The 12,475-nt window shown below is 34.2% G+C and overlaps 1 protein-coding gene across 1 annotated transcript; it reads right to left on the bottom strand.

Annotated features, from left to right (window-relative positions):
* Positions 1-485: 485 nt before the first annotated feature.
* On the bottom strand, positions 486-7,151 carry LOC120198729 (protein argonaute 10-like). Its single transcript, XM_039200012.1, has 22 exons — positions 6,958-7,151; positions 5,830-6,337; positions 5,281-5,489; positions 5,021-5,170; positions 4,796-4,929; positions 4,598-4,707; positions 4,405-4,511; positions 4,122-4,257; positions 3,910-4,026; positions 3,497-3,604; positions 3,345-3,416; positions 3,111-3,233; positions 2,836-2,995; positions 2,579-2,700; positions 2,269-2,406; positions 2,047-2,189; positions 1,902-1,964; positions 1,698-1,761; positions 1,474-1,609; positions 1,292-1,365; positions 1,028-1,154; positions 486-908 (listed from the first exon to the last, which is right to left on the bottom strand). The coding sequence occupies exons 2-22, from the start codon at positions 6,304-6,306 to the stop codon at positions 736-738; spliced, it is 2,943 nt and encodes a 980-aa protein (XP_039055943.1). The 5' UTR covers positions 6,307-6,337; positions 6,958-7,151; the 3' UTR covers positions 486-735.
* Between the last annotated feature and the right edge of the window lie 5,324 nt (positions 7,152-12,475).

Raw genomic sequence — 12,475 nt, forward strand, 5'->3', positions numbered from 1 at the left:
ATTCATATATTTATTTATTTTCACTATATGCGTATTTCATGTCTATTTGAACATCCTTTCATATCTTTCAGGTATAGAAATATGATTTTATTGTAATTTAAGGACAATTCATTATGTTATAAAAAAAATAAGATTGACGTTTAAATCGATTAGACTAACGGTTGTCTATTTAACAACCTATTCAACCAAGATTTGGTATATATGTATTATTAAAAAAAAAACCGGTTCAACCATTTTTAACCGATCTATGTTTCGATCCTCACTTTTACCGGTTTACAAAGGCTTATTCTACATGAGTTCTATTGCACTAGTCAAGCTTTTGGTTCAGTTCCATCGATCCATCAAATCCGATTCAATATAGTTGAATATATTAACATATGTCTAAGACATTGTCATGAATATATTTCTTTAATGAATATTTTATTGACGTTAAATTGAAGGGCAAAGTAGAAGACGAAAATAGAATACAGGGAACATATTGAACATTTTTAAAGTTGAAAGATGATAATGAAAGTTTGATTAAAGTACAGGGGGGAAACGGTGCCATTATCCCTTTCTCTACTTTCTCTTTATCTAGGAAAACCGAACTAAAGGTTAACGGACCGGACCAACTTTCTAATCCCCGGTGACCTAAACCATTCACGAACCGTTAACTGTACACAGGAAAATTTTGACAAGAAAAGCTGTTCATGATTGCTGCATCTCCCACCTCACTTTCCATTGCTGACTGTCATTCTAACAGTAGAACATTACTCTCTTCACGTTCTCCTTCAAGGCCGGCAACGGCCGCACCCCGGATTCTCCTGCCACCTTCGTACCACCGCCCGTTGAGCTATTGTCTTGCATCTCTGGTTCCATGTAGAATCGTGCTCGGAATGCAGCTAAATGTGCATAATATGCAGGAGGAACTGCAAACGAAATCGCAAACCAGCTAATCAAACGACTGGCTATAACGTCCCCATTATTGTCCAAATGAATGACAAAAGTTTGGTCCCAAAAGTATGCTAATAACACACGAAAAACTCACCGACGGAGACCGAGCGTGTGCACCTTGCATACGTGTAGCAGAGATTGTTTGTTAAAGACTGAATTCCATCTGGGGTAAAATTGTTTTCGTCCCAAAGAACATGGTAGTGTGCTGGACGACTTGTTCCCTGCCAAAGGTTAATGTAGAACACTTACGCTACGAACGACGCTAACACGAGGAATGAGATGATAGTTTATGGCAAAGTAACATTGGTGCTAGTAAAGTCTTAAGAAATCAAAAAAAGTTTATAGGATAATGTTTGACCTGAATACCAGCATGGCTGCAAAGATAAAAGTCGAATTCTTTTGGATGACAGATTTTCGAATCAACAACGGTGCCTGAAAAAAATATACAAAATGCACAATCGCTAGAATGATTAATGATGTTCAGTCCGTCCAAAGTCGGAGTATCCCAATTATCTTATTGTGCAAGAACTAATCTTTTACCAGGCAAAATGTTTCCACTCTTGTCAGTGCTACTTCTGTCCCTGTGATTATTAGCAAACAATCGAGTGTGGTGTCGTTTTTGTACAACGATGAAAGTCACCAGTGGTTGATAGTTCGGTTCTAGAGAAGCACAGGCCTACAATAAATTCATTATCAGAATCATAAACGTTCCAAATTTGTATATACTGAATCTGATCTTAAAAGAAAATATGTCGATGCAGCACCTTCCGGATAGCATCCAACTCGTAGAGTAGAACTTGATAAAATTGTCCTTCGCTCACACCATCCCTGCTCAAATAATTAGCCAATTAGTATAAGAGAAAGGCCTACAACTTATGCATATGCATGAGCAGCGGATGCAACTCATGATTGAATGTCGAATGAGTGGCGTGTTATAAATATTTGCCAATATATTTTACATCACAAACCTATAAAATATTATCCTCAGTGGTTTCTGTCCGGTTGCCTTCCTAAAAGATATGAGAAGATCCCTACACGAGAAAACCAAAATTAGAAAATGCGTGCAACTTCGAGGCTAAAGGTACATGTGCAACGGAATCAACATCAGCATACCTGATCATGCCGCCACTGACAGTGCCACGTACAGGGTCCTGCCACGTTTTGTATAAGTCCTGTATGAGTTCCTGTCTATGAGCTTGAGCACAAACTAGTCCGGCATATTTTGTCACTTCCGGCCAGTCTTGTGAAGCTACTACCTAAAGAACCAATATATTTCAGAAATAGTAAATATTAGCACCAGGATAGATACGTGTTCGAGGAGAAAAAGAATTATACTGCTGCTATAGAGGGGCTCGAGTCTTCTCCATTTTCAGGGTGAGTCACATCGGCTCCAAATATTATGGTTGGTATATCACTAACTAATGGTATTCTGCAGCTGATAGCATCCAAGAGTACCGTGTTTCTGCCACCCATCTGTAACAATGACGAGCCAGTCATTTACTAGGCGATATTGAATATATGTAGTGTGAAAAAATGATTCAGAAAGCACATATTGTGATCGTAATATTAGTATAAAGTTCAAATGAAATCATTTAGGGGAACAAATTAAATTAATGTAGTGTATAACCGGGAGAAATTGTTTAACCTTAACATTGATCTTAAGGGACACATTAGCTAGATATTGTTTACTGATCTTGAAGACATGCTTTGTCAGACAGCATTGTGATATTAGTCCTAGATCAGTTTCACAAATTCGCTTGAGATCACCTGAAAAAGTAGAATGATGTCATGATTCAGTACACTACTACCATCTCGAGATCATTTAAGGGGGACGGTTTAAGAAGCCACCGATAATGTATGCATCTTAGAATTCGAACAGAAAATGATCATGATATGACATACCATAAAGGGAGCCGTTGTTGTCAGGCAGTATAGCTAATAGAAGCTCTAGTTCTTTTCCCTTAGTTCTATTCATGGATGCATGATAGACATGCTTCAAAGCTTTTTCCACTTGCTCAGGCCTGGCGCTGTAGATCGGAATAACAGGCTCGGGATTGAATTCCTATGAAACAGATATGGCGGATAAAGTTACACTCCATTATGAAATATAAAAGATGTATGGAAAAGAAACTAGAACGCGAATCTTAAGTGTAGAAGATAATAAGACAGAAAACTACCATGCCAGAAACTTGGCACATTTGAGCAAGTTCATTGCAAAAACCACGAGCAACACTCTCTTGCACACTCCGTGAGAAGTTAATACACGCCCATCGGCTTACAGTCATTCCATTGATCATTTTCTAGATCACATAAAAACAAGAAGCTAACATATTAGCAATCCAAGCAAGAATAAGAAAAGATCTATCTTAATAGAGCAATTAGAAGATCCTTTTTTAAGAAAAGAATATTACCTTGTTCATCATATTCCACTGCCCCACTTGAGGCAAGCAATCTTTTTCTTTTCCAGTTTCATGATATTTCAGCTGCAAGGAGCCAATGAGATGGTCTATTTAACACTCTTCCTTCTTTTTTCAGATTATGCAGAAATTGTTAGATATATTACCCAAGGGGCGGGAAGGATACGAGCCTCAACCGAAGCGAGTTTTTCACTAATTTTGATCCCAAACTCCTTTGCATAAGGATCTTGATCATAAGCATTATGTTGAACTGTCTGCATGTGTTCAATAAGCAGGCAACAAAGACAACTTGTCATTATAGATAAACCGAATAATAACTCGAACAGGATCTCAACACAGAGAAATGAATAATTCTATTTCATATAGTAGTGTTTTCAAATCTACAAATTAATGTATGGTCATGGCTTTCATTTCATCCTTGCATTACTTTCTGAAGCGGAAATTACTTTCTGAAGCGGAAATACGAGTTTCTCTAGAGCACTTTTCATTCATTAACCTCCTTAGAAGAAAATGAAGATTGGTAATTGATATGCGTACAAGATTACTACATAAAATGTACCTGCAAAATATCGTTTTCCCTATCTCGTGGTCTTTGGCATGTGACTTTCAAGAGGGCAGTAATTTGCCTCTCATTCAATCGTTTCGTATATCTCTGTCCCTCAACAATTTTGCATGCCTATCAAGTCAAAAGGTTGAGATTTCTCATCAGAGTTTGTAAAAAAAAAGTAAATTACTGAGAAATAGATAAAACTTTCAGCGACATCTTCAAACCTCCATAGGTAAATAATTTGCCTTCTTCTGGTTTCCCACTTGAAGGCAAGGTAGATGTGCATGTTGAATTGTGAAGCTATACATCTCTTGGAAGTAGTCAACAACGGACTTCATGGTTGTGTCATCAACGGGAAACCTGAACAAAGCATCATAAGTAATAACAACAGTATAAAAACACTAATTCCTGCTCTCCTAAACGCCTTAACATCCATGATTCTTTATCAATGAAACAATTGTTAGATAAGAAAAGGCAGAAATCAGAAAACTAAGAGCCGAAGCTTACGCTAGTTCTCTAGTGGGCTGAGAAGTCAATCCTGAAACACGGTATTTTCTTCGTACATTCCCTCTATGTGTCACTTCAACTTTAACTCCTCTGAGTGCCTTTTTAATCTGCCAGTTGTTTCGAAGTTAATTATGATTAAATCAGATTCCAAGAATGAAACCATGCTGCAGCAACCATAAAATGAAGAAGATACCTTCACACGATCAGAATCGGACAATGGCCTAGATAGTACATCCTTGCCTAGAAGCTGAGCAACAAACTCTATTACAGGGAGCGGCTCAATGAATGCAGCCGAAGCCATATCTATTACGAAAGGTTAAAAACAGAAATGAGAACCTTCAATCAAAGTGAAGGCTGAGAACTATTGTAGATTTTATCATAATTCATATACCGATATTCAAAGACAAGCCCATCTGAGTAGGCCTAATACTCTGGTAAAAACCACACCAGGACTCCAAACCATCACCAAGCCTTTGTGGTGCTCTAATATCGGGCGAAAAGAAGGATCTCCCAATAGGACAGTACCTTCACAGCATCAGACATAGTGAGACGAATAAAACAACAATATTGATAAGCAGAATTGTTTTTCTATAATCATTAACACTCGAACTCGTACCTCTTTGAAGATAACTCTCGTAACACAATGTCAAGAATTTGCAACGCTTCTTGTGGAGCATCAGCACGCTTACCAGCTAGAAATTGGCCTAAATGATGCATGTTTGCTCGGGCAACAAACTTTAGTACCACTTTGTATTCTCTTTCTCTTCTGTAAAATTATATATATGTCTTTCAAGATGAATTCGAAAGTACTACATATCTTATACAACTTAAGTAAATCAAATATATATGTGTGTGTGTAAAAAAATTCATACTCACTTGGGGCCATTGATGCCATCCTCCTTACTGACAAGCTTGATGGTGAACTCCTTCCATGCAAAAGGAAGTTCACCGGCCGTGTACAGACTCTTTCTACCGTCGTAAGCCGGCAGTCTCATTCCTAAGTCGGATTCTTTGTAGAGTCTCACAAGTTCCGCGATAATAGCTCGGTTAACCATTCTGGATGCCACTTCAGGAGTTATTGTGACCTGCAAAAAAGAAGAAGCAGAATACAGATTGCCAAAAGGAAAACAACAATAAGAACAAAATTTAAACACCATAAATGCCATTAAAAGTAAAGGCCATTGTGAGAGAAAAAGAACCATCTTTTTCAATTTCATCTTCAATGTATTAGAAAATATGGAAAAGACATAGCAGCGTACACATGATGAATGCCATCAGATTAAGGGCCCACCCCCAAATATTGCCATGAGAGAAAAAAAGTTTACACTCGCACATGGAGCTTTGTTTTGAAGCAGTAATACTATGAAGCATTTTTTATGTAAGAAATCCAATATAAGAAAAGAAGAAACAAACAAGAGAGCTTACATCATACTGGTTCAAGTCCTTGTCTGGTAACTCTGCAAAGAAATGGTTAGCCTTCACAATACACTTTGTCCCAACTTGACCATAACCAGGCCTAGGTGCAAAATTCAAAGACTTGCTTGAAGTAGGGAACCCCATTTCCATTCCACTTGAGTCATGACCATTCTGAATAGACCCATTTGAAGCTTGATTCGCTGGTTTATGTGCTACAGTACAAGGCCTTGAGCTTGGTCTCATACATACATCTAGTTGATCAGATTTTTTACCACCTCTTCCTCGTCTTCTTCCTCTATTCTTTGATAAAGGAGGTGAGGCTTGGTTATGGGGTTGTTTTGTGTTGTGGGATTCATGAGATGGTGGTGGACCTTTGCCATTTTGTGCAGTTTTTGGTGCTCTTTGGACTGAGTTCATGGTGTTTTGCAAGTGATTCTTTATCACAAGATGTTGCTCAGAGCTCTCTTTCATTTGCCTTATAGGCATACCGGTTAGCTTTGTTTATACCCCACTGAAGCTGATGCACAAGAACGTAGGGAAAATCAATTCCATATATCAACACATAATTAGTTTTGAAATAAAATATTGCTCAAAAAGACCTCAAAAGACTAAATTGAACATCATCTCCAAAACCAATATGAAACCAATGTCCATAACATAATGAGATGGAAAACATGAAGCAAATCATGTAATAATAACTTCAAAAAAACCCAAAAACTGATAAACCCAGTAGACATAAACCATTCCCCTAAGTTTGTCTGTCTCTACCAAAAACTGAAACTTTAAAAGGAAAAAAAAGGAAAAATCAGTCCAGAAATGAATATAAGCCCAAGCAGATAAACATAGCAACAGTATTAAAGAAAGTTGGTTCATCTTATTTATATTTGTGTAAAGAACAGACTTTTGAAAGCATGAGACTTGGTATATAGAAAGAATAAAAACAGTCTAGAAGAAAACAAAAAACCAAGAGCATGTATACAAAGAGAAGGAATAAACATTGAAAAAAGGGCAATGAAATCAAATCCCAAAAAAATGGAAAATAAAAACTCAAAGTATTTAATGCTTAGAAGGGAAAAAATATGAAGCCCCATTAAATTACCACCATAAGATGTTACAGCACATATACAAATAACTCACCAGTCACCAACTGGGGGGGGGGGTAATAGAAAAGCAGTGAGCTTTGAAGAAGAACAACAACAAGAGATAAGATGTGTTGAAGCCAAAGGCCAAAGGAGGAGAAGGAACAGAGAAACAAAAGGAGAAAGACCAAAGTGTGAGATCAAAAAGATGGGTTTTTGAAGACGATTCAAAGGAGAGAAAGTGAGAGAGAGATGATGGTGATGATGATGAAACTTTATACACGCATGCAAAGAGCTTTGGTGTTTTCTTTATCACGTGTAAAAGCCTTTGTGGGCCTCTCCTCTCCTTTGCTTTTAAAGAAAGTGGCTATGGGGGGTTTGGCCTTGGATTAGCATTAGCACTTAGTTTAAGCTTTTATCTCTCTGTTGTGTGTGTTTGCCTTTGTTCTCGGTTCTGAGCTGCTGGGGCAGCAGCCTCGGGGACGTACAAACGCCTCATTTTGGCTTAAAGAAACGATGAAAATAAAAGTAAAGAAACAACCTTGTCTTTAAAAAGCACATATATTGAGTATATAATATTATATACACTGAGAAAGTGGGGGAAGTGATGGTGGATGGATGAAGAAATAAAAATAACAAAAAAATTATTTTAAAATACAAAATTTTAAATTTTAAACATGTTGTGGAAACTAGCAGCAATTGTAAATAATCCAAATAACTGAGAAGGCAAACATCCAGAGAAGAAGAATTCCAACTTGCAGTCTCTCTCTCCTCTCTCTCTAGCCCCTATGTAATGCTTTGCATGCTGCTTATCTCTCTCTCTCTTCTAATCCTCAAAATTTTACCATTTTCATTATTGAGTAAAAAAAAATTATGCACTTACTATTATAATCCTTCCATTGTTATACATTTATTAAAGTTTATGATTTGAGTTTCGATTTAGTCTAATATCGTTCACTCGTCGTTATTCATGATAATTAGTGTCATGATTTTAGTTCATGTTGATATTGGTTGGGGTCCCAGAGATCAACGGTGGTGATGGGGGGATACCAGGGGGATGTACAGAGCATTATACCTTATGATGGAACCTTGGACTCTGAGTCTGAAACTGAGAGTTTAGAGGACAGACCAGCACCATCATAGCGGTGGAGTGGTGTAGCGATTGTGTATCATGACGTTATGGACTTCAAATGAGATTTCTAGGTCCCATCCAGCTAGCTTCAATGACTTACATGTCAATAATAAGTTTTTGGTAAAATTACACTATTAGTCCTTGTACTATATATAAATTATAGCTTTAATCTTTATACTTAATTTTGAAATCTCGATCCTAACTCGAACACTGATTGTTAAAATAGTTAAGTTAAATTATGTTATTAATTTGAATATCATGTATAAGTTCTAAATTTAGTTCACAATATGCCAATTTGATATTGTTTGTCGTTGTAATTTAGTCATTTTTATATTATTTCATACATAATTGAAATTTTAAAATTGATCAAGTTAGAATATAATGACTAATCTATAACTCACAACATAGTTTAAAGACTGTTAGCATAATTTAACCTAAGGTTTTTTATTCAATTTTTCATTTTGATGCGAAGGCAAAGCCTACTCATTTCACTCATTATATTTTGTATGTTTCCCACCCCATTATTGCTGAGCTGCAACTGCATTGAAATATCATTGTTTTGTTGACCCATTTTCAAGATTGTTTTGCTCTTTTTGAATTAATTATCGGATAAATTCCATATTTAGTATCAAAACAATTACATTTGTTCTGTTTTAGAACTCAAACTTTATTTTTTTTCAAAACCTTATCTAATGTTTGGCTTAGGTTTCAATTTTGTACCTTATCGTTAAAAAATTAACATAACCGCTGACGTGACATTTTTTATTTTTCTCCAATGATGATGTGATATTATTTTATGGTAACACGTTAACATCACCGTTAATTTTAATAATGACGTATAAAAATAGAACATAAACTGAACATTAGATATGATTTAAGAAAAATAAAATTTGAGTATTAAAACAGAACAAAAAATGATAATTTAGATACTAAAAATGTAGTTTACCCATAATTATTTATGGCACTCTTATAGTGTATCGCATGGTATAATATAAGAGTATGTCACTTGGCATACGAGTTCGATATTATTTTGAAAGATATGGTGAATATATATATATATATATATATATATATATTAAATTAAATGTTTAATTTAATATTCAAGTGGTTAGTATTGGTGCTAAAAATATATTTTTTAAAGTTAAATAGGAGGAAATATTCTTTTAAGTTTGAGGTATGGGCTTGTTTTGTTGTGACATATATGTGGAAAATTCCAATTTAGACATGAAAGAAAATGTAAAATATATTTTAAAGGGACAGTGAAGATAGATGGGCAATTTTTGTTGTTTTTTGAAATTGGAATTTGTTTATGTCACCAAACACATAGTCTGCCAAGTGAAGGGTATATAGGGTTTGCAAGCTTGTGGACAAAAAAGAGGTATAAATAGAGGAAGTGGGGGAGTTCCCCAAAGTATTTTCTTTTCTTCTTTCTCTTCTTTTTTTAATGACCCAAACCAGATGCAATGAGACATGGGAGAGTGCTTATGGTGGGGGTCCAACCTCCATTCCACACAACACTAAGGGCAAATAGGGTTACAAAGCACACATCTCAATAACAATGCATGTTTACTACTTGGATTTAATCGAATTTGAATCGTATTTTAAAATAGGAATCTGAAATATAAGAATGAGGACCGACTTCACTCACTCCCTCTCGATCTATCCCTATTTAAAAGATGAAATGTTAATATCGCAGTTTGAATCTTGATTGATATTTATGAATCGGACAAAATTATACTTAAATGTATTTAACCAATGCTATCAACCTACAAAAGTTTTGGTATCATCCCAGCTACATTCTATAAAGTTTTATACAAACAATATACATGCAAGCAATGTTTTTAGATTGGTTGATTGATTCTTGGGATGAAGATGAACTTTGGGTCAAAACAACTGATGTTTTAAGCATTACTTGATTATCTTATTTAGAGTTTGATAATCGAAAGATTATTATTATTTGTTGAAAATTTTATCATAAATTTTATTTGTCTCGACTCGTAAAGTTTGTGGTATTATTAATTCGATGCGAAATAAGTTGAGAGAGAGAGAAAAAAAATGAAGATTTACTATGAATAAGGACATAGCACCAATGATTAGGGATGATAATTTAACTATAATTTGACGAGTTTTAATCCGATAAAATCATTTAAAAAAATCGAGTTTAATTCAAGTGTGAAGTATAAGATAAAATTAGGTCGCATTCAGATTTAGGATGAAAAATCTATGATCCGACCTAAAATATTATTGTTGAGGTTCGGGTAATGCATGCGTTCAACTCCTTCATGATGACTTTTAAGAAAAGAAATCTTGAGTCTTGAGTCACTTATTCCTTTTTGTTATGTGTCATCCATTCATTATTTTACTATTGATCTTATTATGACTTTAAATCGTTAGAATCTAAAGGTGTTTGAATATTGGGATCCAATGTACTAAATTTAATATAAAACATGCGTCACACATTTTTTTAAATTATAATTCATCATCTTCAAACTTATAAGCTTTATGTTGTTGCAATAATAATTATTTCAGTTAAATTAAAATTCAGTTAATTTAATATGTAACGTTTTATTAATAACTTACGGTATCACTTACGTTGACATGATTTTTGTAAGGCGTGATGAAAAATTAATGTAATACTTAATAATATTTTATTACAAAAAAAAACAATATTAAAAATTAAAGAATCGACTTTAAATTAAAAATAAAATAAATAATCTTTGTCCCATTAGACTCCACAAAGACCATTAAAAGTGATGGCTAATGAGGTGGGGCCCATCATATATATGCAGTCCTTTCAGAACCCATAGCCGTCTGTGCATTGAAATGGGCTGGTCGGCAGTTGCCTAATTTTTTTTTTTTTTTGTAAATTTATATCAAAATAAAACTAAACCTACAACAATATTTAATATTATAATATAAACAGTAAAAATATATTGAATATTTATATTTAAAATCTGAATGAAGGAAAACATAACTATTTATTAGTAAATAAAATAATAATAATAATAATGTAGTTTTTAAAAATATTAAAAAATAATATAAACAATCGAACATATACAGATTTGCCCGAGTTAACTATTTCTTTAAGGATACCTTTATAATTACAAGCTCAGAATTGATAATTATAATAGAAAATAATTTCAGTGACCAAAAATTTCTTATAATATACGATTTTAATTAATTTTTTTATTTGCAAAAATAACCAACGAATTCGTAACACGAACTCCAATTTCGCAACACATTTTCCAAATTCTCTACTCAAATTTGGAATTCGAATTCGGAATTCGTAACACGAATTCCCAAATTCGTAATTCGAATTCATATTTCGCAACTTAATAATCGATATAGGTAAACACGGTAGAAAAAATCCACAACTCGAATTCGTCAATTTCGCAACTCAATTACCGATATAGGTAAACACGGTTGCAAAATTGGGTTGCGAAATCAAGTTGCAAAATTGGCGTTCAAGTTGCAAAATTGGCGTTCGAGTTGCGAAATTGACGAATTCGAGTTGCGGATTTTTTATACCGTGTTTCCCTGTATCGGTAATTGAGTCGCGAAATTGACGAATCCGAGTTGCGGATTTTTTTCGACCGTTTTTACCTATATAAGTAATTGAGTTGCAAAATCCGAATTCGAGTTGCGAATTTGAAAACCGAGTTGCGAATTTGAAAACTGAGTTGCGAATTTGGGAAATTCATGTTGCGAATTTGGAAACTGTGTTACGAAATTGGAGTTCGTGTTGCGAATTCGTTGGTTATTTTTGCAAATCCAAAAAAAATTGATTAAAATTATATATTATAAGACATTTTTTGTCATTGAAATTATTTTCTCTAATTATAAACCTACAAATTAAGCTCGAATAAGGAGAGAGAGACCCTAAAACAAAAGAAAAACAACGACTAGTGAATTGGTATAATTACATAATTAATAATTGCAAATAAATTAATATTTTATTATTTAAATAATTAAATTAAATTTAAACAAATAAAAAAAATCACTTCCAAATCGATAAATTTATTGGAGATGACAAAAGGTGATTGTTGTTGGGGCCAATAAACAACAAAAACTTGAAAAGAGAGAGCTTTTTATGTGTTAAAGGCCAAACATCACCCTTTTGCTTTTCTTCACTTTGACTGCCACTGCATTATCCCTTCTTTTACAAATCTTTCCATACTTTTATTTTGTCTTTTAATACTATCCCTCTAAAAGGCTTAAAATTATTGTATTCCCATGTCATTCTACTTTCTTTTTAATTCAACTCATTGTCCCTCTAACCTCTCCTTATCCTTCTAGTTCTAAACCTAATACCTTTTTCAAAATCTTTTCTCTAAGATCGAATTCTGGTATATTTCGTTTCCTTTTACAGCTCATTTGAGACTCACGACTGCTCTAATAATGTGTTCGAACTTGAATTCTTTTCTTAAGAGTATAACATGTCTTA

The sequence above is a fragment of the Hibiscus syriacus genome, unplaced genomic scaffold (genome assembly GCF_006381635.1).
Source record: "Hibiscus syriacus cultivar Baekdansim isolate YM2019G1 unplaced genomic scaffold, ASM638163v2 tig00004779_pilon, whole genome shotgun sequence".
Classification (NCBI taxonomy): domain Eukaryota; kingdom Viridiplantae; phylum Streptophyta; class Magnoliopsida; order Malvales; family Malvaceae; genus Hibiscus; species Hibiscus syriacus.

Bases quoted from the DNA above. Each gene is read 5' to 3' on its own strand.
- LOC120198729 (XM_039200012.1), bottom strand. From the start codon at position 6,306: ATGCCTATAAGGCAAATGAAAGAGAGCTCTGAGCAACATCTTGTGATA. The intron at 5,171-5,280 runs GTGAGTATGAAT...ATAATTTTACAG, and splicing joins GATGGCATCAATGGCCCCAA to AAGAGAAAGAGAATACAAAG. The intron at 4,258-4,404 runs GTAAGCTTCGGC...TGCTTTGTTCAG, and splicing joins CAGCCCACTAGAGAACTAGC to GTTTCCCGTTGATGACACAA.